Raw genomic sequence first — 27923 nt, 5'->3', positions numbered from 1 at the left:
GTCGCCCCGGCAACAACTCACACAACTACACCTCCCCGCCCAACGGGTCCTCCACCCTACCGTCGAACTCTCTCACTCAGCCTTGATTATTTTTATTAATTGTCTGATTGCTCTCATGTTGGACTTTGTAGCCATTTACTTGTAATATTTTGAACGCAGGTTGGCTTTGTATCCACTTATTTGTACCATTTATACCTATTGATGTATCTGTCTGACTATGCTCCCCCATGTACTTCTCTTTGTAAAGCGCTCTGATATCCGCGCTATATAAAACTTTCAAAATAAATAAATAAATAAATGTCCTCCTCTCTATAATATCCTCTCTTTCCCCCAATGCCTACCTTTTCCCTAGTTGTCATGCTTTCCTCTAATATACTCTCTTTCGATATGCACTGAGATCACATTATAAAAACATTTCCTCTCTGCACACTTTACTAGAGGGCTTTCTATCCATGCATAGCTCTCGTTTATCCTACACAGAGCCTCCATCTACCAACTAGAGCCCAAACACGCTTTTCTGGACCAGACGCAAAACAGAATTACTGATGATCCATGCTACGGAGAGCCTCGCCCAAGGCAGACCCATGGGGGTGCGATCTACTTGGCCCTATTAAATGGGAGTGATATGTGGTATCCAACATTTGTCCTGCATTAATCAGGCATTATATGAAAGACAAGCAATCTGGCTTTTGTCAAATGTACACACAGAAACAAAGCCCATGCAGCTATGCTGACACAAAAGTACCAATGTACACACACACTTATAGGCCTACGGGCTTAGATATGAAAGTACCAACCTACTGGGGTCTATGCATGCCTTACAAGAAAGCTTCTAGGCACCCATGTATAATTATCAACAAACACACAGGCAGCCATGTGCACGAAACAAAGGATGTTCAAGCTCCATGCGCAAGGACAAAGATACTTACAAGTACCCATGCACAAAGCCCAACAGGCATCCAGGCCCCATGGAACAAGCCAAGTATTATACAAATGGCCATGCACACAGACCAAGTGAAAGACAGGCACCAATGCCACTGGCCAAAAGACATATGATATTTGTACCATTGTACACATACAGGGTTACTGGTATTTATGTGCACTAACAATCATATATGCAGACAGACACACAAGCATACAGACGATGAAGGTACAACTGTTCCCCTACACAAAGATACAATTATACAGACAAAACACACAAAGTCACATAAACAAACAAGCAAGTACACATGGCTGACTGGAAGGGCGAAAGTCAGAAAGATGGACACATGTGGATGCACGATTGCTGATGAGAAAATGGAGGCTTAGGGTCTGAACTAGAGTTTGGCGGACAGGGATATCCCGTCTGCCATATTACAAGTTCCATAGGATATAATTGAATCCGGGATATCCATTTGTGACAGAGTGATCCCATCCGCCAAAATAAACCAGGCCCTTAGTCTATTATCATTCTGCCGGGGGAATACTCCGCTGTCCGCCAACCGACATACAGGCACCGATGCGCAGAAAGCAATATGAAAATAGCCATCCAGGACAACACCCATATAATCATAACGATTCCTGTAAATCTGTAGCACAGACACTGGTTTGGACAGATTGACAAGAATGTGAATGGAAAGACTGGCAGATGTGCAGATAACCCAACTAGTAACAGATTTACAGATGTGCAGATGCACACATATCATATGCAGATCACCACGCCCACAGACTCCAATGCTCACAGTCTAACAGGTATATACAGGTATATAGGACCCTGTGCAAATAGGCCCAAACACAGACACCCATGCAAACAGATGCGAGTACACAAAGGCACCACTCTACACAAAACAAAATACATACAAGCGCACATGTACAAGACACAGTCAGGTACCTATGCTTACACTGGCAACATGCGTAGAACATCCTTTACGACGCGGATGTTACCCCGCGCTACCATTACGACGCGTCTCTTACAACGCAAGTCGTAACCACGACTTGCGCTGGAGGTCGCTCAAGGACAAGGAATAGTTAATTTACTATTCCAACACCTTCCCTACTATCCACGGGGACTGGTGTTGGAATAGTAAATTGAACTATTCCTAAGTCCGCACCTTACAGCGCAAGTCGTGGTAACGACTTGCGTTGTAAAACACGCGGTGTAACGGTACCCGTGGTAATAGCCCGCGTCGTACAGTCATACATCCGCAACATGCACGCAGGCTCATACACGCCACATATAAAGATAAGCATGCAAGTATCATTCCCACGTAATTCTCAATTACTTAGCAACAATATCAAATTCTCGACAAAGACCGCAGAGGCGTGCCAATGCTCATCGTATCATTGGCCTTCGTTTGGAGAATCATTGTCAATACACAACAGATCCTTTCAGACTCCTTGCCTAGTCAGTCCTAATCCCTTTTGGAATGATCATCTGTAGAACCAGAGTTTTAGCTGTTTGTCCATTTTGTCTGTGTTCTTTGGTATGGTAGTCCATATGAAGCACTAATATACCGTAGCAGCATCTCTCTAGTACTAACATATCACATACTTAGGTTTTCTGATCAATACCGATCCCAAACAGCCTATATCCAATCAATCGAATTTATGTCTACAAGCCATTAACACCAGATGTGCTAGATCAATCAGCTCAACTGAAGCAAATGAAGACTACATTTAGAACGAACCAATTTGTTTCAGGGCTACAACATGATCGTTTGCACCGGGCGATGAACAAATGAGACCTGACTTTTCAAGCTTAATTTTCCACAAAGAAAATTACGCCTGAAGTTTAGGATGTTAACAAAATACCTTATTCCCAGTTTTGAGCTTTCTAGTGAATTAAATGAGTTTCCTATAGGCATAATACAACAGCATAGATAAAAACTGCTAGCTTCCTCCATGAATTAACTTGGCTCTCAAACCCTTTCAATAACCTGCGTTTGCATTTCCCTTCAGACAAAGAGTCCCAACACAAGATTACATTGAATTACAGCCCCTTCTACTCTGACTTAGAGTCTGGACAAAACGAAAGACCCATTTTTGCAGGGCGATCCTGACTGACTGCCATACCTTAGAAAAGTAATTAGATATGCCATGGCTGCAATTTATAAAGAAGGACTTTAATACGCTAGGCCTTCCAGAATTATTTTCCAACCCGTCTGATACTGCCAGATGGTCTGTGCAAAAATTTAAAGAGCTCTTTTTTTCGACGCACTAAAATCTTGCGCACTGCGAATAGGAGTGCCTGTGTAGATGGTTACTGCCAACCATGACACCGGCATACAGGGAACTGCTCTAGACTGGATCCGCTCCTTTCTCGCCGGCCGAACTCAAAGAAGAAGACTCCCACCTTTCCTCTCCAAAAAAACCCAGAGATCTGATGCGGAGTACCCCAAGGATCCTCCCTCAGCCCCAGGCTCTTCAACATCTACATGGTACCCCTCACAACCATTGTCGGAAAACACGGGGGATACACCCATCACAACGAATGGATTGCATCGCGGTGCTATCGGAACATGACTGTTACATCGCAGGCGGCACCACAGCGCATGCTACCGCGACGCATGCTACAACGTCGCTATTACATATACATCGCATATACATATACATCGCAAATTGTCTGAGACTGCAGTCTATGAGCTGGTGTAAGTCACGCAATTGAAGAAATGATGAGTATTTAAGTCTGCCTGACCCCGTTTGTGTAAGTCATGCAATAAGGTTCACGTTTGTGTGTTCTGCTGTAGATTGGTGTGTGGGTGGGGAAGCTTCATGGATTGCTGGATGGGTGCATGGGTGCGATGGATGGGTGGATGGATGCATGATGGATGGATGGATGGGTGGATGGATGCATGATGGATGGCTGGATGGATGGATGCATGATGGATGGGTGGATGGATGGGTGCGTGATGGATGAGTGGATTGATGCATGATGGAGGGATGGGTGGGTGGGGGGATGGATGCATGATGGATGGCTGTATGGATGGGTGCATGATGGATGGCTGGATGGATGGGCGCGTGATGGATGGATGGGTGGATGGATGGCTGGATGAATGGGTGGGTGATGGATGGCTGGATGGATGGATGGGGTGCATGATGGATGTGTGGATGGATGGGTGCGTGATGGGTGTGTGGATGGATGGATGGGTGGATGGGTGGATGGATGCATGATGGATGGGTGGGTGGATGGATGGGTGCATGATGGATAGGTGAGTGGATGGATGGGTGGGACAAGAATTTGCCTCTGGACTGAATCTATCCGCTAGTGATCTGCAGTCACACACCCACCAGGGTGCCAGACTCACAGGTGCCTTCTCACAATAATATAGCCTTTATGCCAGCCGCTCGCCTCTGATGCAGCAGTCTCGGTGAATGTCAGCCCTGAAAATGTGCTAGGCCTCACAAGCAGTCCGCCAGCGGAGGGAGCCCTCACCGCACTCTTCCCTTACTGCAACTATCCCTGGCTGTCTGTTAGCGCCGGGGACCTGCACCAGCATCACAGGATCGCAAATGGGACCCCTCCTCTGCACCAATGTGCTCAGTGCACACTCCGCTGGGCTCACCTCCTCCCTGCTGATCCCAATACTCCGGGCATTACAGCAGGCCTCTCCACGCCATGTTTCGCTTCCAGGCCGGAATCTACGCCTGCACACATCGGAGCGCCGGAAGCCTCACCAGAGTCCACAAATACATAAATGGTAAGCCCTTTACATGCGCTTTGCTTGCTGATGTAGTAGAGCAACATTCCCTCTTAAACGGCGCAGATTCTCGACGGATGGTTTCGGCGGCTGCCGTAGCTCGCTCAGGAAGTGACCATCTTTAGGCCCGGCAAGCTCTGCCCCAGAAGTGGCTAATTGTGTCTGCTGGTTCTCCCTAATCCTCGTTCCTCTAACTATTGAGCAATGAGGAGATGGCCGGGCTTGTTCAGAGAAGAGTAGTGGTGCTTAGTGTGGCATAGCGTGCATTCCACTTTGTCCATGTCCTCTGAACTTGCCTTCAAAGCCATTATCTGGCTCCAGAGTTTAACAACATGTTTTTGTGTATTAGTCCTACATCTTGTATTGTGTTGATAATTGCGCTCGAAACGCTTCTCTCAGACACTTGTGTTCAGCCTCTGTCTCATTGAATTTTCGCTTTTGCGGGTGCGGCTGCTTGCGGCTGGTGAAGTTTAAAAGTGATGGTGCTTTGGGGTAAAAATAGCCACGCATTCTGGCAGAAAATAGCAAACATCGTTGTTACGGCGTGCGATTTAAGGGTCTGTGAAGTGATGTTCTGCCCAATAGAAAGCAACGCATTGGCGTTGCTACAGCTCTCGATGTAACAGTTGACGAGGTAATGTACTATGCGGGGTAAAAGACGCGTGGTAAACGCACGCGATGAAAAGGTGCGCGATGTATCGTCATACATCCCGACTTTGCACCTGACATGAATTCTTCCTAACTTGTTATACCTTCTCCACGCTTCAATTTCCAACTTTGTACTTTATGCACTTCTCTGAAAGGCCCTCATGTAGTAATCTACCACCACAGTATCTCCACGCTGACTTTGGGTGCTACACAACTGCTCCTGCTTCTGCTCTCTTCATTCCTAGGACGCGTCTAGATTAGGAAGACTCCTGTTTAAGGAACTGGATTGAAATGGCCAGGGAGATATAGAACTAGTAGCAGAGCAAAACACAAATTTTAGTGCAAAAAACCCAACTTTCATATTCCTCTTAATTGTATTCACAAGTCTGTCACAATGGAGCATTTTGATCAAACTGTTGAAATTGTTTGTTTTGTTCCCAAAATTTACCTTTAATAGAAACATCTTGATGTCAGGGTCACAAAAAAGAAATGTTTAATGGAAAATAGTTGTTTCCAACTGCCAAATTGTCTTAAAACTCCAGGATTTGTACCCCCAACTTGTGAGTGAGTTTTGAGGTGGCTGCTATTTTGGACTGTCAGGTTCTTGGAGGTGTGATTGAGACCAAAATTCTTAAGTAGAAAATAGATCCTAAATTGAGGTGCTTGGTGACGACTGTGAGAAAAGAGGAATTTGAAGGCTGCTTAAATATGTTTTTGTTTGCAAAAGGATTTTTCAGCATCTGGGTAAGGAGTTAAAATGAAAGATGAACAAGTACATAACACATGCAATTTACTGACAGCTTGTTAAGATAAAGAAACCCTGGGTACCACAATTTATTGTCTCTGAGTCATTAAATGTCATCAATAAATGTGTTACTATAATTTGATCTTTGCATGCCCTTGCCTGAAACTCTCCACCCCACCCAGGACTCTTTGTTCCATTCCATGATACCTGTTCTTGCTCTACCTACAGTTGGCGCTCTCTGGACTGATCGGAGTTGTGTCCTGGAAGCGTCCTTTCACCCTCATGGTAAGAGTCGCTACATGAATTGTGTACTGAGGCACGAGAGCCGTTACAAGGGCCTGCCCTCTTTGGCGCATTTATGCAAGTAATGCTCAATGATCAAAGATGACCAATATGAAGTGCATCAGCAACCACAGAAAACCAATATGCCTGGCATTGTTTGAGGTAGTCATGATATGTCAGTTGTTGATTGTTTGTTCAGTTTTGTCTTCCTCTGCTTTTGCTGTCTGTGTCGCATTTGTACATGAATGGTGCATGGTTCAGGAGCATGTAAAATGGTCCTTATCTTCTCATTATTCAACATTTGGATCCATGATCACCCTGGTGACTCCGGTGGCTTTACGTGGACTAAATATAGCTCCAGTCTTGGGCACAAAGTACAATATGCAGTATGTGATCTAAGGATTTCTATATATTGGAAGAGATTTTTAAGTCTGTTCATTGGGGCACACTTTCATAACCCAGCCTCGGCTGCAAAGTCATCGAAGGAGACTTTTGCGAACTCTGGGGCATATTATCAAGACAGGCGATAAAATTATCGCCGCTTTATCGGCAGACAACTGCAGATAAAGCGGCGATAATGGTCTTGATAATATGCTCTATGGAATTCCAATCGAAGCCCATGTTAGATGTGATGACATCTAACATGGGCTTCGATTGGAATTCCATAGAGCATATTATCAAGCCCATTATCGCCGCTTTATCAGCAGCTTTCTGCCAATAAAGCGGCGATAATTTTATCGCCTTTCTTGATAATATGCCCCTCTGTTTCTGTTGTGAAACACTTTAATTTAGCCCTCCAAAAAGCATTTTTTTGTCTGCTGTAGTTTCCAAGCAGAGGGTTGTATGGCATTACAACGCTGGCTTTTACCCCGCGTGCCATTACAATGCTGTTTTTACAACGCAATTCGTTAAGACTTGCGCTGTAAGGGCTGGATAGTGGAATAGTTTAATTTTCTATTCCAACTCCAGCCCACGTTACAGTAGGGAAGGTGTTGGAATAGAAAATTAACTATTCCCTATCCAACAGCGCCCCCAGCGCAAGTTTTTGTAACTACTTGCGGTGTAAAAGCAGCGTTGTAATAGCAGTGCGGAGTAATGCCCGCGTTGTAAAGGCTGTTTACCAAGCAGGGTTGATGTTCATGTCATTGAATGTTAAAGTGACCAATGCTTTTGTTTTCAAAGAGATATTTTTTACGCTGTTTGGGGCATTATGTAGTCAGAAGCAACCTATCATTGACTATTACAGAGTAATTCTTACCTCGTCATAAGCCTGGCTAAAGAAGCTACACTTGTGAACTTGATAGAAATATTACAGGTCTTCTATGTGTTATATGAGAAAAGATTATTTGTTTATCCCATTGAGTAGCGAGGAACACCTTGATCTTGTAGACACCCCGGTAGTGAGTTGGTCTCTTTCGGTCTCTCTCGCCAGATAACATTCTTCACCCTGCTGTCTGCCCTGTGCGTGATGTTGAGCCTGGCCGGATCCATCCTGTCCTGCCAGAATGCCCAGCTGGTGAGATCGTTTGACCTATGCCAACGGGTGAAGAGTTCCTACACTCAATACAGTCGGATACACTCCGATGCCTTCTTACAGGTTTGCATTTCTGTATGGGTACATCTCAGAGTCCCCTCACTATACTTCTGTACCCAGAGCCATGCTTTATTCACTGGGGTATTATGAGTCTGAGATTTCCAGATACACGATAAGGTGTACTCAACCGTGTGCATTGGTATAAATGGTAAGAAGAGGTTTATCAGGAGTGTAGATGTCGTATGAATGTAGTATTTCAAGCAAACTCTGCTAAAACACAGTCTTGTAAACTTGTAACTTAAAACGTAAGTTTGAGGATCGTAGGAGAATAGTGTACTTTTAGGGAGTAGCTGAACAAATTGAATATGTTTTGTGTGTGTGGCGCAAAACAAGCCCCTATCTTGGATATTCTGAATTGTATTACAATCCCGGTAATGCATTCATGAGGTCAAAACTGCATGTAGCAGACTGCAATGCAATGTTTTTTTCAGTGTGCGATATTGCGCTTTGGTGGTGGGCTGTGACCAAATGAGTTTATGATTACATCCAAAACTGTCAGATTGGTAATATTGAAGCCTGAATATCGACGTGTTACAATATTGTGATAAAGATATCGAAAGACAAACCATCAAAAGGTAATTTTATAAAGGTTTTCAATACCAAGCTCCACATATACGCATCTTGGTGATATTTCTTTATTATCTATATGTGACCTGTCAATATTTTGGCTTCGATATTCCCCACTACATTTGTCGGATATCAGATCAGGTTGAGCTGAAAAGACTGTCTGGTTGCTTTGTGTAATGTTTATCTATTCCAGTGTGAGAACCAGGCCCTAGTACACCTGGTATATATTTTGCATTCAATAGCCCCTGCCTCCTTGTTTCATTTTGTCTCTTCTTTCTGCTCCATCCCACCACGAGGAGAAGGACTGGTGTGTGTGCTGCCAGGCCCAAACTGAGCTGGCTCATTCCACGACATGCAAGAAAGACGAGGAAATGATCACTATGTACCCGAACCCCGAGTGCAAGGCCATCCGTGGCACCCTAAAGGTGAGTTCATAGACCTGTTGTACTCAGGGGAGTGGGCAATGGAGGTGGACACCAAGCATTGTTGGTGTTAAAGTGGAACCTTTACCATTATCCAGAAAGATTCCATAAATGGCCCAGGTTTTCACATCTAGTAAAATATGCCTTAGTGTTGTGGGACATTTTCCTTTGCTGAATATACTGGACCTTTTTTTCCTGTCCTATGATGCTTGCTTGGTCTCTGTCCTATGAATAGTTCCTGTTTGATGTTCTAGTTTGCTTCCATAGTCTGTGATTCAGGAAAATGGCCCTGTTGGGATATTCCTGTTTTCTCAATATAATGATATTTCTGTTGTTCTTGAGACATTTCCTTGATTTCTCTTTCCAAGTATATCCCCACCCCTTCTTAATATTGAGATGTTACTTGGCTGTGTCTGTGCCATTGCCACTGCTGGGATATACGTCTGACCCTCCTTCTTGAGATATTTCAGTGCTCTTAAATTCTTGGAATATAAACCCTTTCAGCCATTCCTTGGCTATTCACCGGCCCTCTGGTTTCTAGGATATTTGTTCTTTTCCTTCATTCTTATGATTTAGTCCTGTTTTCTGTTTCATATGGTTCTCCCTATATCTGTCTCTCCTTCTCTGTATGCTGGCATTCTCCTCTTCTCTTTTTCTTGGAATTGCCCTTGTTGTCTTCTGGGATGTTGACCTGCACTCTCAATCCGGGTAGAGCCTCTGTCCCGCTTTCTGTGATATCCTCTGGTTGATGTGAGCGGTGACATTTTTTCATCTTCTCAGTTCAGCATTTTCTGTATTCCTGGATAATGCCGGGTTTGTTTTGCTCTTTTTATTTTCCTAATGATGTGCTAAAGTTGATGTCTGTATACACTCAATGATATGTTTTCATTACTCTCTACACACCTAATGATGCTGAATCCATGTGGCTGACTGTTTGCAGACAGTGCTGTGCCACATATCACCCTCTCCTTACATAGAGCTATGTTAATTGTATTCTCTCATCGCCAGTAGTTCTGTTCGTATGTGTCTCTCTACACTCCTGTTGTGCTCTTTTCATGTTATTGTGCCGTGACACTCTATGGAGTAGCCGTGCGCTATAAAAGACAAAACTAACATAACATAACATAACATGTTATTGTGCACTTACGGTATGCTGTGTCAGCGTTACCCTTACTACTCATACCCGGGAGTGTTGACAGTGTGCTTTACTTTGTACTCCTGTTGTACTATGTACATGTTACTTTCCATTCTCGCACCATGATGCGTGTACATAACTGGCTGTACTCACATGATACTGGGTTCACATTGCTAGATTTACTCACACTGTTTAGGTTTCTGTCAGAGTGATTTTGGAGATTCATAATCTAGCAGTTTAGTAATTTTATCAGAGACAACTTTTTTTGTATAGATCAGAGACAATCACAGTTCTGTGTCTAACATTATGGAAGGCAAATGTGGCATTCAATCCTAGACAGCAAATATCTTTCTTTTGTAAAACTACCATTGACACAATACTGAGAAGTAATAGCTAAACATATTTTGAATAAATGGAGAATTTAACAGTTTGGATTTTGCAGATTACCTTAAAACGTAAGAAAATGTAGATGTCATTGTCAACCGCACTATAAAACATGATGTACATGTCTCTTTGAATTATGCATGGGTGCCACTGGCACAATAAATCCGGATTAATTTCAAATTTGAAAAAAAAAGAGCCCTAATTCAAATGAAGCTATACAAAACCTACCAACATGACCTAGGCATTTGTATTTCACTTTATTCAGTGTTTTATTTCAGTGTTTCTCACTGCAGTGAAAGAGAGGATGTCATTCACAGGGTTACTTATGTACACTATGGTAAAACCCAGAGCGACAAGCCTATTCTTGGCCTTGATTCTTGAAAAGTCCCTTGGGATTCAGGCCTGAGTTATGTATTGAGAGACACACTGCCCTTAGCTCGTGTTTGGCGTTTGTTCCTTGAATGATGCTGAGTCTGTTCAATCAATCCCAGCAGCCTGAAATCACAGGACACTATCGAAGGCCTCTTAGAAAAGGACCAGAGAGTCACTGTTCTGTATATGTCATTCTTTTATACAATATACTTTTGAAAGTCATTCACTGAAGACTTAAATGACACAAACCACCTGATCACCTGGCCCTAATCTGCAGTTATTAACACTACTATTATTCACCCCACCTTCTGGGTCATATTTTCCTTCTCAGACTCTGTCAATATTCATTCAGCTCGCGAGAAAATCCACTAATGAAATGCAACTCGGTAATCTTCCACTCCGTTATCTAAAACATCAAGTCTTGATTGCAAAAGGTCATTCGTCTCAGTGGTCTCTGATTTATGCTTTGGCGGCTCTTACTACTCTCGACATGCTGTGGTCATGTTCCTCTCTGGACTCTCATCTTCCCGTGTTCCGGTTACCTTTTATTTTCACTCTGTGCCGTGTTCACATTTCTCCTTGCACTCATTGTACTGTGGTCACGTGGCGCTCTGCCCACCTTGCATTCTGTGCTCTCTTCACCTTGCTGTCAGTACTCACACAGTGCTGTGTTCACCTAGGTGTCAGTATTCACAGTGGGCTCTATTCACTATGCAGTCAGTACTCATTCATTACTCACATTGTGCTGAGTTCACTTTGCTTGCTCTACTTGTACCGTGTAATACTTAGGCTGTTCTAGGTACTCACAGGTGCTCTGTTCCTCCTGCTATCACTCCTCACATCATGCTGTGTTTACCTTGCTGTGTTTACTAACACTGTGCTGAGTTCACCTTGCTGTGTGTACTAACACTGTGCTGAGTTCACCTTGCTGTGTGTACTAACACTGTGCTGAGTTCACCTTGCTGTGTGTACTAACACTGTGCTGAGTTCACCTTGCTGTGTGTACTAACACTGTGCTGAGTTCACCTTGCTGTGTGTACTAACACTGTGCTGAGTTCTCCTTGCTGTGTTTACTAACACTGTGCTGAGTTCACCTTGTCTTGTGTACTAACACTGTGCTGAGTTCACCTTGCTGTGTGTACTAACACTGTGCTGAGTTCACCTTGCTGTGTGTACTAACACTGTGCTGAGTTCACCTTGCTGTGTGTACTAACACTGTGCTGAGTTCACCTTGCTGTGTGTACTAACACTGTACTGAGTTCACCTTGCTGTGTGTACTAACACTGTGCTGAGTTCACCTTGCTGTGTGTACTAACACTGTGCTGAGTTCACCTTGCTGTGTGTACTAACACTGTGCTGAGTTCACCTTGCTGTGTGTACTAACACTGTGCTGAGTTCTCCTTGCTGTGTTTACTAACACTGTGCTGAGTTCACCTTGTCTTGTGTACTCACCAGGCGCGGCCGGCACAGGTAACAGCGGGGAGGGCGGGCGGGTGAAGGAGCTTGGAAGTGGACAGACGACGGGATAGGGAAAGCAATATATATATATTTTTTTAAATCACTTACCTCGCGCTCGCCACATTGCCGAGTCGAGGATGCGGCGAGCGGAAGGTAATCAATCAATCAATCAATCACTGACACTTGTAAAGCGCGCTACATACCCGTAGGGTCTCAAGGCGCTGGGGGGGGGGGGTGCCGCTACTGCTCGAACAGCCAGGTCTTCAGCTTCTTCCTGAAGGAGAGGTGGTCTTGGGTCAGGCGCAGGTCGGTCGGGAGGGAGTTCCAGGTCTTGGCGGCCTGGTAGGAGAAGGACCTTCCTCCTGTAGTTGTTCTTCGGATGCGGGGGACGGCGGCGAGGGCGTGGTTGGCTGATCGGAGGTGGCGTTTGGGAGCGTAGAAGTTGACTCGGCTGTTGAGGTAGCTCGGGCCTTGGTCGTGTAGGGCTTTGTGTGCGTGGGTGAGGAGGCGGAAGGTGACTCTCTTGCTGACGGGGAGCCAGTGGAGGTCTCTCAGATGTCCGGAGATGTGGCTGGTTCGTGGGATGTCGAGGATGAGTCTGGCTGAGGCGTTTTGGATCCGCTGGAGTCTCTTCTGGAGCTTGGCGGTGGTGCCGGCGTAGAGGGCGTTGCCGTAGTCCAGTCGGCTGGTGACGAGGGCCTGGGTGACGGTCTTCCTGGTCTCTGTGGGGATCCACCAGAAGATCTTCCGTAGCATGCGTAGGATGTTGAAGCACGACGAGGAGACGGCGTTGACTTGCCTGGTCATGGAGAGGGAGGAGTCCAGGATGAAGCCCAGGTTGCGTGCATGGTCTGTCGGTTTGGGTGCGGTGCCCAGGGCGGGAGGCCACCAGGAGTCGTCCCAGGCGGAGGGTGAGGAGCCCAGGATGAGGACCTCCGTCTTGTCCGAGTTCAGCTTCAGGCGGCTGGTCGTCATCCACTCGGCTACCTCTTTCATCCCTTCGTGTAGGTTGGCTTTGGCGGCGGCGGGGTCGTTGGTCAGGGAGAGGATCAGCTGGGTGTCGTCGGCGTAGGAGATTATGCTGAGGTTGTGTTTGCGTACGATGGCCGCGAGGGGGCTCATGTAGACGTTGAAGAGGGTGGGGCTCAGAGAAGATCCTTGGGGGACGCCGCAGATGACTTCGGAGGCCTCTGACTTGTATGGTGGTAGGCGGACTCTCTGTGTTCTTCCGCCGAGGAAGGAGGTGATCCATTCTAGCGCCTTGTCCTGGATTCCGACGTTGCTGAGGCGCCGTACTAGGGTGCGGTGGCAGACCGTGTCGAAAGCCGCGGAGAGGTCTAGGAGGATGAGGGCCGCTGTTTCTCCATTGTCCATCAGGGCCCGGATGTCATCGGTGGCGGCGATGAGGGCGGTCTCGGTGCTGTGATTGGCTCGGAAGCCGGACTGTGAGGGGTCGAGGGATCCGTTCGTCTCGAGGAAGGCGGCCATCTGCTTGTTGACGGTCTTCTCGATGACTTTGGCTGGGAACGGGAGAAGCGAGATGGGGCGGTAATTCTTGAGGTCGGTGGGGTCCGCTGTTGGTTTCTTGAGTAGAGCGCTGAGTTCGGCGTGCTTCCAGCTCTCCGGGAAGGTGGCGGTGTTGAAGGATGTGTTGATGATGTCTCGCAGGTGGGGTGCGATGACAGCGTCGGCCTTGTTGAAGACGTGGTGAGGGCAGGGGTCGGTCGGTGATCCGGAGTGGATGGAGTTCATCGTGCGGATGGTGTCTTCGGTGCTGATCGGGGTCCAGGCGTGGAGGGTGGTGGTGGGGGGTGGTTGTTCGGTCATGGTGTGCGTTGGTTGGTTGTCGAAGCTGCTGTGTATGTCTGTGATCTTGTTGTGGAAGTATGAGGCGAGGGAGTTGCAGAGGTCTTGCGATGGGGTGATGTCGTTGTTTCCTGCGCTGGGGTTGGAGAGCTCTTTCACGATGTTGAAGAGTTCCTTGCAGTTGTGTGCGTTGTTGTCCAACCGGTCCTTGAACGCTGTTTTCTTGGCGGCGCGGATCAGCTGGTGGTGCTTCCGGGTGGCAAGCTTGAGGGAGGTCCTGTTGTCCGGTGTCGGTTCCCTTTTCCAGACTTTCTCGAGGGCTCGGCAGTTCTTCTTGGAGCTCTTGAGTTCGTCGGTGAACCATGGGGCCTTCTTACTGCCGGGTCTGCTGGGCGCGGTCCTCAGTGGGGCGAGTTCGTCCGCGCAGTTGCTGATCCACTTCGTGAGGTTGTCGGCGGCCTGGCTGGGGTTCGCTGAGCTGGCAGGAGGGTGCTGGCTCAGGGAGGTGGCGAGCTGGTCTGCTGTGATCTTGTTCCAGCTTCTGCGGGCGGCCTGTTGCTGGTGATGGTGGGTCGTCGTTCTCTTGAAGGTGAAGTGGACGCAGCTGTGGTCCGTCCATTGAAGCTCTGTGGCGTGGCTGAAGTCGATGTCTGTGCTGGATGAGAAGACGGCGTCGAGTGTGTGTCCGGCAAGGTGGGTGGGGGTGGTCACCAGTTGCTTGAGTCCCAGGTTGGCGAGGTTGTCGAGCAGGGTGGTGGTGTTGTGGTCGTTGTTGTTCTCCAGGTGGAAGTTGAGGTCTCCCAGGAGGATGTAGTCAGCGGAGGGGAGGGCAAGCGGGCTGACGAAGTCGGCGATGTCCTCGCTGAATTGTGTGCGTGGTCCCGGGGGTCGGTAGATCAGGGTGCCTCTGAGGGTGGTGGTCGGGTTGGTGTGGATCTGGAAATGCAGGTGTTCGGCGCTGGTCAGGGTGTTGTCGGTGTTGGTCGTGAGACGGATGGTGTTCTTGTGGATGATGGCGATGCCTCCTCCCATCTGGTTGGTGTTGCGGTCCCTCCGGACGATCTTGTAGCCCTCTGGGATAGCGATGGCGATGTCGGGAGCTGAAGAGGCGTTCATCCAGGTCTCCGTGAGGAAGGCAACGTCAGGGGCTGTGGCGTCTAGGAGGTTCCAGAGTTCGATGGCGTGTCTGTGGACGGAGCGGGTGTTGAGCAGGATGCACTTGAGGTGGGTACTGCTGGTGTTCGTCTTGGTGGGTGCGGTGCAGGATCGGATGCATGAGAACTTGCAGGTGTGGCAGCTGAAAGGTCCGTTGGTACGTCTAGGAGTGGCCTGATGGCATTCTGGGTGTCGGCCGGTGTTGAGAGCGCTGAGGGTGGCGGCTGAGTACGTCAGGCGGGTTGGTCGGGGTCCTCGGGGGCCAGGGGTTCTGGCACTGGGCGCGGTCCAGGCGCGGACGGGCGTAGACGGGCTTACCTTTGGCGCGCCTTCGGCGCACAATCGGCGCTCCCGCTGCGCGTGACCGCTGCGCGTTCGCACGGTCGCCATTTAAGGCGAAGTGCGCGGGTGGGCGGAGCAGCTGGGAGGCGGGAGCGGGGAGGGTTACAGAATGCAAAAAGGGGCGTGGCCAAGCGTCGGTGGCGGGAAGGGAGGGCGGGGGGCGGCGAGGTAGGCGGGCAGCCAGGAAGGAGGGCTGACACGGGGAAGAAATGCTATACAGTGGAACAGGCACAAAAAACCGTCAAAACAGGGGGGAAAATGCACAAAAGACAGTTAAAACTATACAAGCACAAAGAAACGTCAAAACAAACGAAAAAACACTCGCAGCGGCGGCAGCCGGCAAACGAGGCAGCAGCGAGGCAGAGGGCAGGTGAGGGGCACACGCAGCAGCTGGTGGCCGTGCGGCGCGGGGGTGTCCCACAAGTGGGTCACACTCACCTGCGTCGCACGGTCGCCATTTAAGGCCAAGTGCGCGGGTGGGCGGAGCAGCTGGGAGGCGGGAGCGGGGAGGGTTACAGAATGCAAAAAGGGGCGTGGCCAAGCGTCGGTGGCGGGAAGGGAGGGCGGGGGGCGGCGAGGTAGGCGGGCAGCCAGGAAGGAGGGCTGACACGGGGAAGAAATGCTATACAGTGGAACAGGCACAAAAAACCGTCAAAACAGGGGGGAAAATGCACAAAAGACAGTTAAAACTATACAAGCACAAAGAAACGTCAAAACAAACGAAAAAACACTTGCAGCGGCGGCAGCCGGCAAACGAGGCAGCAGCGAGGCAGAGGGCAGGTGAGGGGCACACGCAGCAGCTGGTGGCCGTGCGGCGCGGGGGTGTCCCACAAGGTAAGTAGTTTTATTTAGTTTACTTTGCCTATCCGGACGTCTGTTCAGCCGAACACCGCTGTTACCTGTGCCGGCCATGCCTGGTACTCACACTGTGCTGTGTTCACCTTGCTGTCAGTACTCACAGTTTATCCTGCTCTCAGTACTCACAGTTTATCTTGCTCTCAGTACTCACACTGTGCTGTGTTCACTTTGTTGTCAGTACTCACACTGTGCTAAGTTCACTGTGATGTCTGTACTCGCACCGTACTATGTTCATCTTGCTGTCTTTACTTATTCGGTGCTGTGTTCAACGTGCTGTCTCTACTCTTACTATGCAGTACTCTTGTGGTTCCTGGTACTTATTCCATACTGCATTCACATTGTGGTCTTTACTCACACTGTGCTGTGTGCACCTCAGTCTCTGTATTCACACTGTGCTGCGTTTGTCTCGCTCTCTGTATTTACACTGTGCTGTGTCCACCTTGCTCTCTGTAGTCGCAATGTGCTGTGTTCAGCTGGTTGTCTTTAGTCACACTGTGATGTGTTTAACTTGTTGTCTGTATTCACACTGTGCTGTGTTCAGCTGGTTGTCTGTATTCACACTGTGCAGTGTTTGCCTTGCTCTCTGTTTTCACACTGGGCTGTGTTCACCCTGTGCTGTGTACACCTCACTCTCTGTATTTACATTGGGTTGTGTTCACCTCGAATGAATGAATGAATTAATGTTGTATTTATAAAGCGCGACTGTCGCTCTCAGAGGGGCATTCGGATGCTACGCGGAGAAAACTGAGATCATAACAGCAAACTGATCTCAACAAGCAATCACTGAATAAGTGTGTGACACAAGGAGTCAGGGGCCGCAAAGATCCAGGTCTTTAGACGTTTTGTAAAGATGGATTTGGATTCAGTGAATCTCGGGCGACTAGGGAGTTGGTTACAAGCCTTGGTCCCTTAGACAGCAAAGGATGTACCTCCTTTGGTTTTGTGCCTAAAGGTAGGGGACCTGAGAATATTTGCAGCTGAGAATCACAGGCCCGAGAAGTGGTATAGTGAGGGAATCTAGAAATTAAGCATTTTGGCCCTACTGCTCTGTAAGCTCTGAAGGTGAGCAGGAGTGTAGAGAGGGCCCTCCTATGCACTGGCAACCACTGTAGGACTTTACGTGCTGCTGATCCAATGAAGGATGTGGTAGTTTTAGCACCAGCCGGGCAGCCGCATGTTGTACCTCTTGCAGTTTCTGAATGGTTTGTTTAGTGGTACTTGCATATAAGCTATTACAATAGTCCAATCTGGACATTATTAATGCAAAGGCCACTGTCTTTCTTGCTGCAATAGGGAGGTGATCAAAGATTTTTTTCCAATAATTTTATTAAATTGAAGCACATCCCTTCCACTACAAGGGCTTGTGGGCAAAAAGATAGAGACATAAAATTTAACTCCAGGTTTTTTACTACCTCAATTGTGGTAGGGGGCGGCGGTACCAAATTCGGCCACCATAGCATCGGGTCAGAGGAGTTGGTTTTTCCCAGCAGCATGATCTCCATCTTGTCGGTGTTACATTTTAAGTGTTTGGGTTGCACCCACCGGATAACTTCAGCTAGACAAAGTTTGAAGTTGAGTTTAGAGCCGATGGATGCTTTATCCAAATCCAAAATTAGCTGCGTTTCATCAGCATAGGATGTTGTTTCAATTCCAAAAGAGGAGATCCACGAAATTAGGGAGGCCACATATGAATTGAATAATGCAGGGCTAAGTAACGCGCTCTGAGGAACTCCTGACAGGACTGTTTTTTCAGGGGATAGAAAAGGTCCTAATGCCACTGTTTGTCTGCGATCCGTAAGGAAGGATTTATGCCAGGGTAAGGCTAGATGAGAAATGTTGCAGTGTTTGATGCGTTGCAGTAGAATATCAAGAGATACTGTGTCAAATGCAGCTGATAGGTCTAATAAAATCAGCACTGCATTTTTTTTCAACATCTAAAGTCAACTTTAGGGTATCTGTAACTTCCAACAGAGTTGACTCCATCGAATGTCTAGGGCAGAAGCCAGACTGCCATGGGTGAAGAATATCAGGGGCAGATGTATCATCCTAGCAGTTTGCGAGTCCTTAATAGCGATTTCTAGCGAATCGCTATTAAGGACTCGCAAAATGCTATGTATGTAGGAATCGCAATAATAATTGAGATTCCTTACTATTCCTTAATTACGAATCGCAAATTGCGATTCGCAAATAAGGAATACCTTCCCTTTTCATTCCTATGGGCCTAGGGGCCCTTAGAAATTAATGGGAAGACATTCACAATTTGCGAGTACTCATTAGGTACTTGCAAATTGTGAATGCAATTGCAAGGGTGTCCAAAGGACACCCTGTAGCACCCCGGAAATATGTATGCATGCACATGAGGCGCACATACATGCTCTAAGGCATGTATATGCGCCACATGCCACTGTGGAAAATGCAAAAAAATGCATTTTTCAAAGAAATCGCTAATTACCACCAACTTCAAGTTGGTGGAAATTTGCGATTTGTTAAGGGAAAATTGCACAACTTTAGTGCTTTCTGCATTGCATTTAAGGAATCTCAATTTTTGATTCCTTAAATACATTCGCATAATAGGGAATTGCAAAATTTGCGATTCCTTATTTTGCAAGGGCCTTTGGGATGATACATCCCAAAATACTTTTTCCCGTTCGCAAACGGGACGATACTGAGAATCGGCCCGTTTGCGAACGGGAAAAGGGCTTCATACTTCTGGCCCTTAGCCTCTTCCAGAAAGGTCTCTAATTGGCCATTTGCCAACTTTTTGATAATTTTACCAAGCGCAGGAAGCAGTGAAATGGGGTGGAGATTTGAAAGAGTTGAGGTGTCTGCCAGCTTTTTTTTCTGAAGGGGTCTGACAACTGAGGGTTTCCAATTCGTTGGGACTTCTGAAGCGGCCATGACCGTTTTTCAAAATTCCGTTAATCACTGGAATAACAATGCCTAAGATTTTATGGAGGATGCATGGGGACAGGGGTCAAAAGGAGATCCGTATTTAGAAGACAAGATCACTTGTCGAGACTGAGCTAAGCTAATTGTTTTAAAAGCTTGTATGGAAGGTCCTGGCAAGAGAGAGGTCTCCTCTACGTTGATTGTTAACGAAGGGGCGGAGCTAAGTGTGAACTTGCTGTCTGTATTCACACTGTGCTGTGTTCAGCTCTTTGTCTGTATTTACACTGTGCTGGGTCCAACTCGCTGTCTGTAGTCACACTGTGCTGTATTCAGCTGATTGTCTGTAGTCACACTGTGCCATGTTCAGCTCATTGTCTCTATTCACACTGTGCTGTGTTCGCCTTGCTCCCGGTATCTAGGACCTCCTGTTCAGTGTTTGTGGTCTCACCATACTCTCCACCATCATCTGCACCTTGTCAGCTGTCATCTGCTGCATCCAAATCTTCTCTCTGGATATCATTCATGTTGTAAGTGTTCACCACTTACTGCGATGCTTGTGGTCCCTGCTGAACAACCGTGCACCCACAACTGCTCACTAACCTGTTAATCCCTCCTTAACCACCGTGCCTGCTGGACACCCCTGCTCACCACTCTACCCCTTAAGTCTACCTGCTCTGCTCCACTTTCACCATTGCTGACAACTTCACTCACCACTCCAAGGCAACCTTTGTCATTGGTTCTACTCATTCACCACCACCCCTGCTCAGGACCTTCCTGATCAGCTCTTCTCCAGAAACAAGGCCTTAGCACTTATCTGACCTGCATCAAACACCATTCCTCAACTTCTTGCCACAAAGCTTGGTTTCTCTTAGAACATCTGCATCTTCTCATGACTGCTCTTTCCCTTCACCACACCTGTTTTATGCAACTACTCCTACTTACTGTCTCCACTCCCATTTAATCACTCTTGTTCCTATGGTTTTCCACTGCACCTGCCTCTTATAACCACTTCTGCTCACTGCCTCTACTCCTGTTCCACCATCCTTCTTCCTTTGGTCCTTGACCGCACTTGCATCATATAACCGCCTCTTCTCACTGTCTCCACCGCAGTTCAAGCGCTCTTCTTCCTGTGCTCCTCGACCATACTTGCTTTCTATAACTACCTCTATTCACTGTCTTCACCACGGCTGAAGCACGCTTATCCCTATGTTCCTCAACTGCACTTACTTCCTATAACCACATCTACTCACTGTCTCCACCGCAGTTCAAGCACTCTTCTTCCTATGGTCCTCGATCACACCTGCCTCTTATAACCACCTCTACTCACTGTCTCCACCGCGATTCAAGCACTCTTCTTCTTCCTATGGTCTTTGACCTCACTTGCCTCCTATAACCACCTCTACTCACTGTCTCCACCGCGGTTCAAGCATTCTTCTTCCTAAGGTCCTCGATCACACCAGCCTCTTACAACCACCTCTACTCACTGTCTTCACCATGGTTCAAGCACTCTTCTTCCTATGGTCCGTCACCGCACCTGGCTCCTATAACCACCTCTGTTCAGTGTCTCGACCGCTGTTCAAGCACTCTTCTTCCTGTGGTCCTCCACCACACGTGCCTCCTATAACCACCTCTGCTCACTTTCTCCACTCCTGTTCAGCATGCTTGTTCCCTTAGTCCTCTACCAATCCATCTTCCTATATCGTGCGTCCCTACGTCACCACTCCTGCTCAGCACGCTTGTTCCCTTAGTCCTCTACCAATCCATCTTCCTATATCGTGTGTCCCTACGTCACCACTCCTGCTCAGCACGCTTGTTCCCTTAGTCCTCTACCAATCTATCTTCCTATATCGTGCGTCCCTACGTCACCACTCCTGCTCAGCACGCTTGTTCCCTTAGTCCTCTACCAATCCATCTTCCTATATCGTGCGTCCCTACGTCACCACTCCTGCTCAGCACGCTTGTTCCCTTAGTCCTCTACCAAAACTACTATCCACTGGCACACCTACTTACATCTCCACTCCTGTTCAAGCACACTTGTTCCTTTGATCGTGTACCCTGCATGTGACTCCACCAGCATACGCGACACTCCATTTGGGAACCCTTCTTGGAAGCATGTTACAAGAGTACCCCCATGTTCTTGCTACTTTGGTGGGGAGGTGTTGGTGACATGACCCATCTCTCTTTCTACCCCTCAGCTTGTGCCACAGAGAACGACCTCTGTCAATCTTGAGTGCATCTCGCCTCACGAGACCTTCCTGCACAGCATCCTGGACTTCGAGGAGTTTGTCCCCCCAGTACCTCCGCCTCCCTACTATCCTCCGGAATATACCTGCAGCTCGGAGACGGATGCCCAGAGGTGTGTATAAAGGAGGTTTGAATGGAATTTCTCTTTAGATTTGACAAGAATTGCAAATCCGAGTTGCATCATGCATGCATATGAGAGCTGAGGTTGCCAATAGTGCTCCGCAGCGTATGTGAAGCCGTTCATCACTCACGCCTATAGTACACCCTCCCAAGTTTTCTACCTATCATGAACCATCCAGGGAAAAGTCTTCTACTTTTAGGCATTGGTATGTTGTGTAATAAATCCTTTTGTTCCCAAGACCAAGGCCATTGCCAAGACTCCAGTGGCAGGCTTCATCCTGAGTGCTTCCTTACACTGTGTAGGTAAAAAAAATGGCTGCAGGGGAATAATTTGACCCATATATGATGTCAAAGATGGAGTGACACAAGGCGTAAAGCCAAAGGGGGGTATAGTATGTTTCCTCATAAGAGAACATATGAGGAAACAAGCAGTGGCAAAGCCAGTAGTATTGTATTGCCTTTTAAGTCCCGACTAAAACGTTCAAAAAGCCTGCTGCAGTGAAAAACATAGAACAGTTGCTTTTTGTCAACAAATTATCTGTAAAATCAAGAATTTAATGTGTGGTGATTCAGAGCACTTATGAGGTGTAAAATAGTCCCTTGTGCATTGCACTGGAAGCAATCCCTGGGGGATGGCATGGAACACTAAAAAGCCAGTAGATGATATAAACACAAATATTACAATGGGTTGGGACCAAAGTGCACTCTGTTTATTTTAGCATTTGGTAAAAGCTGATCCTCAACCACTGCACTCAAACCAGACCTAGGAAAGTAATGCGGCAAGGGTTGCGCAAGTGATGAGTCTCAGAGATCATGTGGGTAATTCACTAGATTTGTAAGAGAGGTTGGATGCCCCAAGGACATTATGCTTTGGATGCTGACATGCATGCGTTTCCGAGTATCCGGCACATACAGCGCAAGGGTGAAGCCATCTCACTATGGATCTAATTGGAGGAGAGCGATTTCTCATTTCTTGTGATCTCTACACTTTTTCTTCCACAGCATAACCTATAATGGATCGATGGACAGCCCCATTCCTCTGCACCCTACAGACTTCCCTCCATCGTATGAGAGCGTCATGGGAATCAGAGGAGACAGCCAGGTAAAGAGACACAAGGGGAACAGCCAGGTAACGAGACTCAAAAGAGATTGGGTGAGATTCGAAAGGGACAGTCACACAGTGGAAACTGGGTAGAAGGAGACAGCCATGCGGTGGGAGACTGCCAGGTGGAGGCATATAGGAGACAGACAGGTAACAAGTCTGATAGGAGACAGCAATGGAACGCAGACAGCCAGATAAGAAGGCACAGTGAAGCCAGGTAGATTAGAAGACCCGGAGGAGAAAGTCATGCGACAACACTGAGACAAGTGCCATGTAAGGATATCACGGCAAAGAGGCTCCTAGAAGACAGCTAGGCAATGAGGCTTGGATGAGATAACTGATGAAGGCCCTCAGAGAGACAGCCAGGTCACAAGACTCTGAGATCTGTAAAGAGCCCATGGAGACAGTCATACAGTGTGAATTAAATGGGTCTACAGAGACAGCTGGACAAAGCAACGGATAGGAAAGATAACGCTAACAATGCACAGAAGAAACATCCAGGGAACAAGACTAAAGAGAGACAGCTAGTTAAAGAAGACTTGGAAGACATAACTAAGTAAAGGAGATAGCCTTGCTACCAAACTACAAGAAGACTGCAAGGTGACAGGACTCAGAGAGGATAGTCTGGTATTTGGACTCAAAAGAGACAGTCACAGGGAGGGGGCAAAGGAGGTGGCCAGGTAATGGGGCCTTATTAGAGACAACCCCTTAATGTGGCACGGATATAGAAGTTTATAAGGCTAGGAGGAGAAAATGGGTAGAAAGACACACTGGAGACAGCCACACAATAGGACTCTGGAGAGACTGGTTGGAATGGATCTCAGAAGAGATTGACAGGTGACAAGACAGAGATGTGATAACATCTCAGCTCCCTACAGGAAGTCAATCAATGCAGTACTGTGACTTTAACAGCACAGCTGGTGATGTAAATGTAAATCCAATATTTGTAAAGCACGAACAGTTACCCGGAGGCATCCCGGCGCTGGGGGCCGTCGGGAAGATTAAGCAAGCTATTGCCCAGAGTCACATGGTGCTGGGCTGACCTGCCGCCGGGGATCGAACCGTGGGCCCCAGATTCCAGCGTCAGTCGCCCTGGCCGCGGCGCCACACCTCTTCCTTATGATGTAACACGCAGGAGTAGAAAACAAGGAAGGACTATGAGAACGCCTCGTATGCTGGGCCCTGGAATGCCTGGACCTCTTCTGGTCCCGGTGAGAGCACTGTTCATGAGGGTGGTGTACAGGTGGCTGTTCAGGATGATGCTGGTGTAATGTTGGTTGCACTGGTTGTCTTTGATCTGCTGTGCTGATTGGTTGTAGGGCATGTGCTATGAACTGCATCATCAGTAGTAAAGACCTCGATGTGACCCCGAATATATATGTGACAGTGACAGAATGCAAGGTTTGACAGTCTGTTAGAATGGAGCAAGCGATAAGAGAAGAGAACACAGGACGTGACAGTGAGCTGGAAATCGGGGCGCGGTGATGATGGGAATCGTAGCCTGAGAGGGAGTTGGACATGGGGAACAGTGGAAGGGGTCACACAGCTCAAACGACAGAGACATTTCATTGAAGCAGGTGAGTGCGCTGTTGCAGATGACCCCACCTTGTATTCAAATGGACCCCTGTATGTCTCACAGCTGAGAGATAAACAGCAGAAACAAATGTGTCAAAATAAATGCCAAGGTGAGGCAAGGATGAAGTTGCAGTGTGAGAGTGGTAGCCATTGGACACTGAGGGTAAAAATGAGACGGAGACATCAGTCCAGCCTCCTGCCTAGGATGCTAAGCCTTGGTACCATGCTACCCAGGTGGATCCGTCCTGGGCTTGGGCTTCCAGGGCTCTGGGCCTCTCTCGCTTCCTGATCAGCTGCTCGTGTGCTGCTCGTGTGGGTTTGGGCTGCTGAGTGCTCTGCTGTGGTTTGGGAGTGATTATGCAGGAAGCATTAGAGGCTCCAATTTTCCTAAAATGGAACTCAGCCTTTGGACGAGACTTTTAACCCAAGTGCCATGGCAGAAGATGACTTCACAGGCTCGGCATGGAAGTAATTGCACTGATAGAAGGGGGTCTTTGGGCAGAGACTCAATATGTTCTACCTTCGTTCCTACACTACCTACTTCCCAGATCCTAAGCAACAAATCTTATGATGTGTGTGTGCTTGGGGGGGCTGGGGAATGGGGGTAGATTGGTAGCAGTGGCAAGAGCCGCTTATGCGTGGGCTGACAGCCGGTTTAAGCTATGGGGGATTGGACAGGTCGATGCTGCCTTTGTCTCTTTCTGTTTGTGTATTTGAAGCTCCCATTGTGCTGTGAACTGGGGAATGTGAGGGGAGTGCAGCTCTGTTAGGGCGTAAGGCATAGGTTGCCACATCTGCAGCCTCTGTGGGTGGTTTGAATAGGTGTGCGAGTTGACAGTCTTGAACTGTTGGCTGGACCGATGGTGTGGAATTGCAATTGCGAATTATGTATTATTGGATGCACTGGAATGAATTCAAACTGTGTTGTAGGAAATATTTTTGAGGTATTGGTACAAGGAAGGCAGTCTGTTTGCCTGCCAAAAAGTGAAATCATGGATGTGTGGGACATTAAGGGCCAGATGTACGACCCTTTTTTGCAGCCACAAAAAAGGGTAATAGCTTGTACAAATGCTATTTTGCGCGTCACTGACTCGCAAAATGGCATTTGCCACTCTCGCTGTTAGGAAGGGGCGTCCCTTCCTAATAGCGAGTCAACATGCTATGTACTAGTGTTTTGTGACCGCAAAACACTCGCAGTTTACCACCTACTTCAAGTAGGTGGTAAACCACTCGCAAAGGGGAAGGGGTCCCTAGGGGACCCCTTCCCCTTTGTGAGTATGTTTGAAAATATTTTTTAAGAGCAGGCAGTGGTCCCAGAGATCACTGCCAGCTCTTAAAAAAATGTCACGGAAAAGTGTAATTTTTCGTTTTTAAATGCATCGCGTTTTCCTTTTAGGAAAATGGGCTGCATTTTTTTTTAAAAACTGCTTTATTAAAAAAGCAGCCCCAGACATGGTGGTCTGCTGAATCCAGCAGGCCACCACCCCTGGTAGGGCCTGTCATTCCAAATTGTGAGAAGCTCATTAATATTCATGAGCCTCGCAATTTGCGACCCCATTGGGAATCGCAAACAGTGTAAAAGACACTGTTGTACATGCAAAATAGCGCATCGCAAATTGTGAGTCGCAAATGACTCGCAATTTGCAATGCTCTATTTTGCAGGTCGTACATCTGGCCCTAAATTGGCAAAATTCAGGGTTTCATTTTGGGCGTATGGAATCTGACCTAGAGCAGAAAGGGTGGGCGCTGATATATGATACAATAAACGTAATGCTAAAGTGGCGTTCTGCTCCATTGAAATAACTATTTACCGATTGTCTACCTCCAGTACCTAGAGATGATCGATGCATGGGATCACAGCTATGTGTCATCATTCATTCATTTAATCAAAGCTTCATCTTGCTTGCTTTGTCTGCTGCAGGCCACCCTTAATGCGTTGGATACCCAGGCACCAGAGGGGTCCCGGACAAGTCCGTGCAATGGGGTGAGCTCGACAGTCCTCAGTGGAGAAGGTATGACGTCTCTTACCAGAACCATTCTCAACGTGGAATATGAAGGTGGCGGGAAGATGTAAGGGTGGGAAGAGAGCGAAGAAGTTGAGAAGAAGGAAGGAATAAAGAGGGCGCACGTAAAAGAGAGATACCATTAAAATAATTATGGTAGCATATAATTAAAATGACTCGTGAATTTTTAGAAAATGACACTTGAACGTTTGCTGTGAAGATGCTCATGAGCTAAGTTCTGTGATGTTTGCATGTATGGAAATGTTCACCATACTTTAACTTGTGAGTTAAACGTAAAGTTAATACTCATAAGCCCTTTAAGAGTTTAACACATTGACTTTTAAGCATTTACCTCGAAGAGTCTAGTGATCTTAACCAAGTGATGTTTTTGACATTAGTGTGTTGATAGTCTAAGTTCAGTACGTTGACACTCATGAGTTTCTCAAGTTGATGCATATGATTTTATCATACTAATGTAGTTGAGTTTGATCATAACACGTGTTCAACATTTTACCATCATTTAATTTGTATTTATTTATCCTGTTTCCATTGTTGAATTTAAACTGTGATGCTTGTCTCTAAAGTTAATGTCTCAATTATTTTTGTGTATCTCAGTAATGTCTTTACTGCCATTCCGTCTACCTCGTTGCAGTTCCTTCCTTAAATCATGACAATGCCACCTTCCAATAGACTCCAGCTATCTTAAAATACTTACTCTCAATAAGACTACAATCTAAAAATAAAAACAGGAACAGGAGGCTTCAAAAAGTTTTAACAAGTTTCAGTTTATTTCTTCACTAACAAGTTCAATTATATCTGCTGTATCTCTGCAATTGAAATGTTATTTTTTTTAAAGCACTTTATTGAGGCTGCCGAGGTGATCCACATTAGAACAAAACAAATATACACCATGTACATAGGAATAGCAGGTATCACATTCAACATAACAAGTTGTACATGTAAGTGTTCAGTAGGATCGCGCAGTAGTGCATCAGGGATGTAGAGGTATAAACATTTTCTGATAAGGCAACAGGGATGTATAGAAACTAAAACTAATAGCATGAAAATTAAAAGGAAGATAAAAGAAACAGAAATCATATTTGTTATCTTGCGAGACCAACACATCAACTCAGCTAGTGTGACACTGAGCATTACCATTGACAACAACCACATTATAGCTAAAGCAGGCGATGTCCTGTACCACCCTTCAAGGATATGTGCACTGAGCAAGAGCATACACATGTGTTCGATGACACAAAGTTCCGTGGGATGGACCTAGCACTGTACAACAGCCTGCAGCCACAGGAAAAAAGCGGCCCCAGTGCCAGGAAAGATGAGGAGACCCCAGCCCACAAGTACTTGGCCGCAACCCACGAGGGGAAGAAGCGCGCTGCAATGAAATCAACACCAGAGCGGTTCAAAGAAGGGGGGCCCCACGATCTAACCCACCCCGGTCGGAGTGTTGGGATGTAGGGATTGAGAGGGCGCCTCCCTTGCTTTCCCCGTAAGATATTGGCGATATGGACCCCAAATGTCTACAGGGCGG

At 47.1% G+C, this 27923-nt stretch overlaps 1 protein-coding gene across 1 annotated transcript in view; it reads left to right on the top strand.

Moving 5' to 3' along the window:
* Nucleotides 1–27923, top strand: part of ENTREP3 (endosomal transmembrane epsin interactor 3) — a 96928-nt gene that overhangs the window by 45973 nt on the left and 23032 nt on the right. The window contains exons 2-8 of the mRNA XM_086946372.1: nt 6298–6354; nt 7784–7948; nt 8815–8937; nt 19753–19860; nt 21529–21689; nt 22700–22799; nt 26296–26386. Of these exons, the coding sequence (XP_086802498.1) occupies nt 6298–6354; nt 7784–7948; nt 8815–8937; nt 19753–19860; nt 21529–21689; nt 22700–22799; nt 26296–26386 (805 nt within the window). The remainder of the gene's footprint in view (nt 1–6297; nt 6355–7783; nt 7949–8814; nt 8938–19752; nt 19861–21528; nt 21690–22699; nt 22800–26295; nt 26387–27923) is intronic.

This window comes from Lissotriton vulgaris, chromosome 12 (assembly GCF_964263255.1).
Source record: "Lissotriton vulgaris chromosome 12, aLisVul1.2, whole genome shotgun sequence".
NCBI lineage: Eukaryota > Metazoa > Chordata > Amphibia > Caudata > Salamandridae > Lissotriton > Lissotriton vulgaris.
Note: the sequence above shows the minus strand (reverse complement) of the source record. Positions and strands in the feature narration are given on the sequence as shown.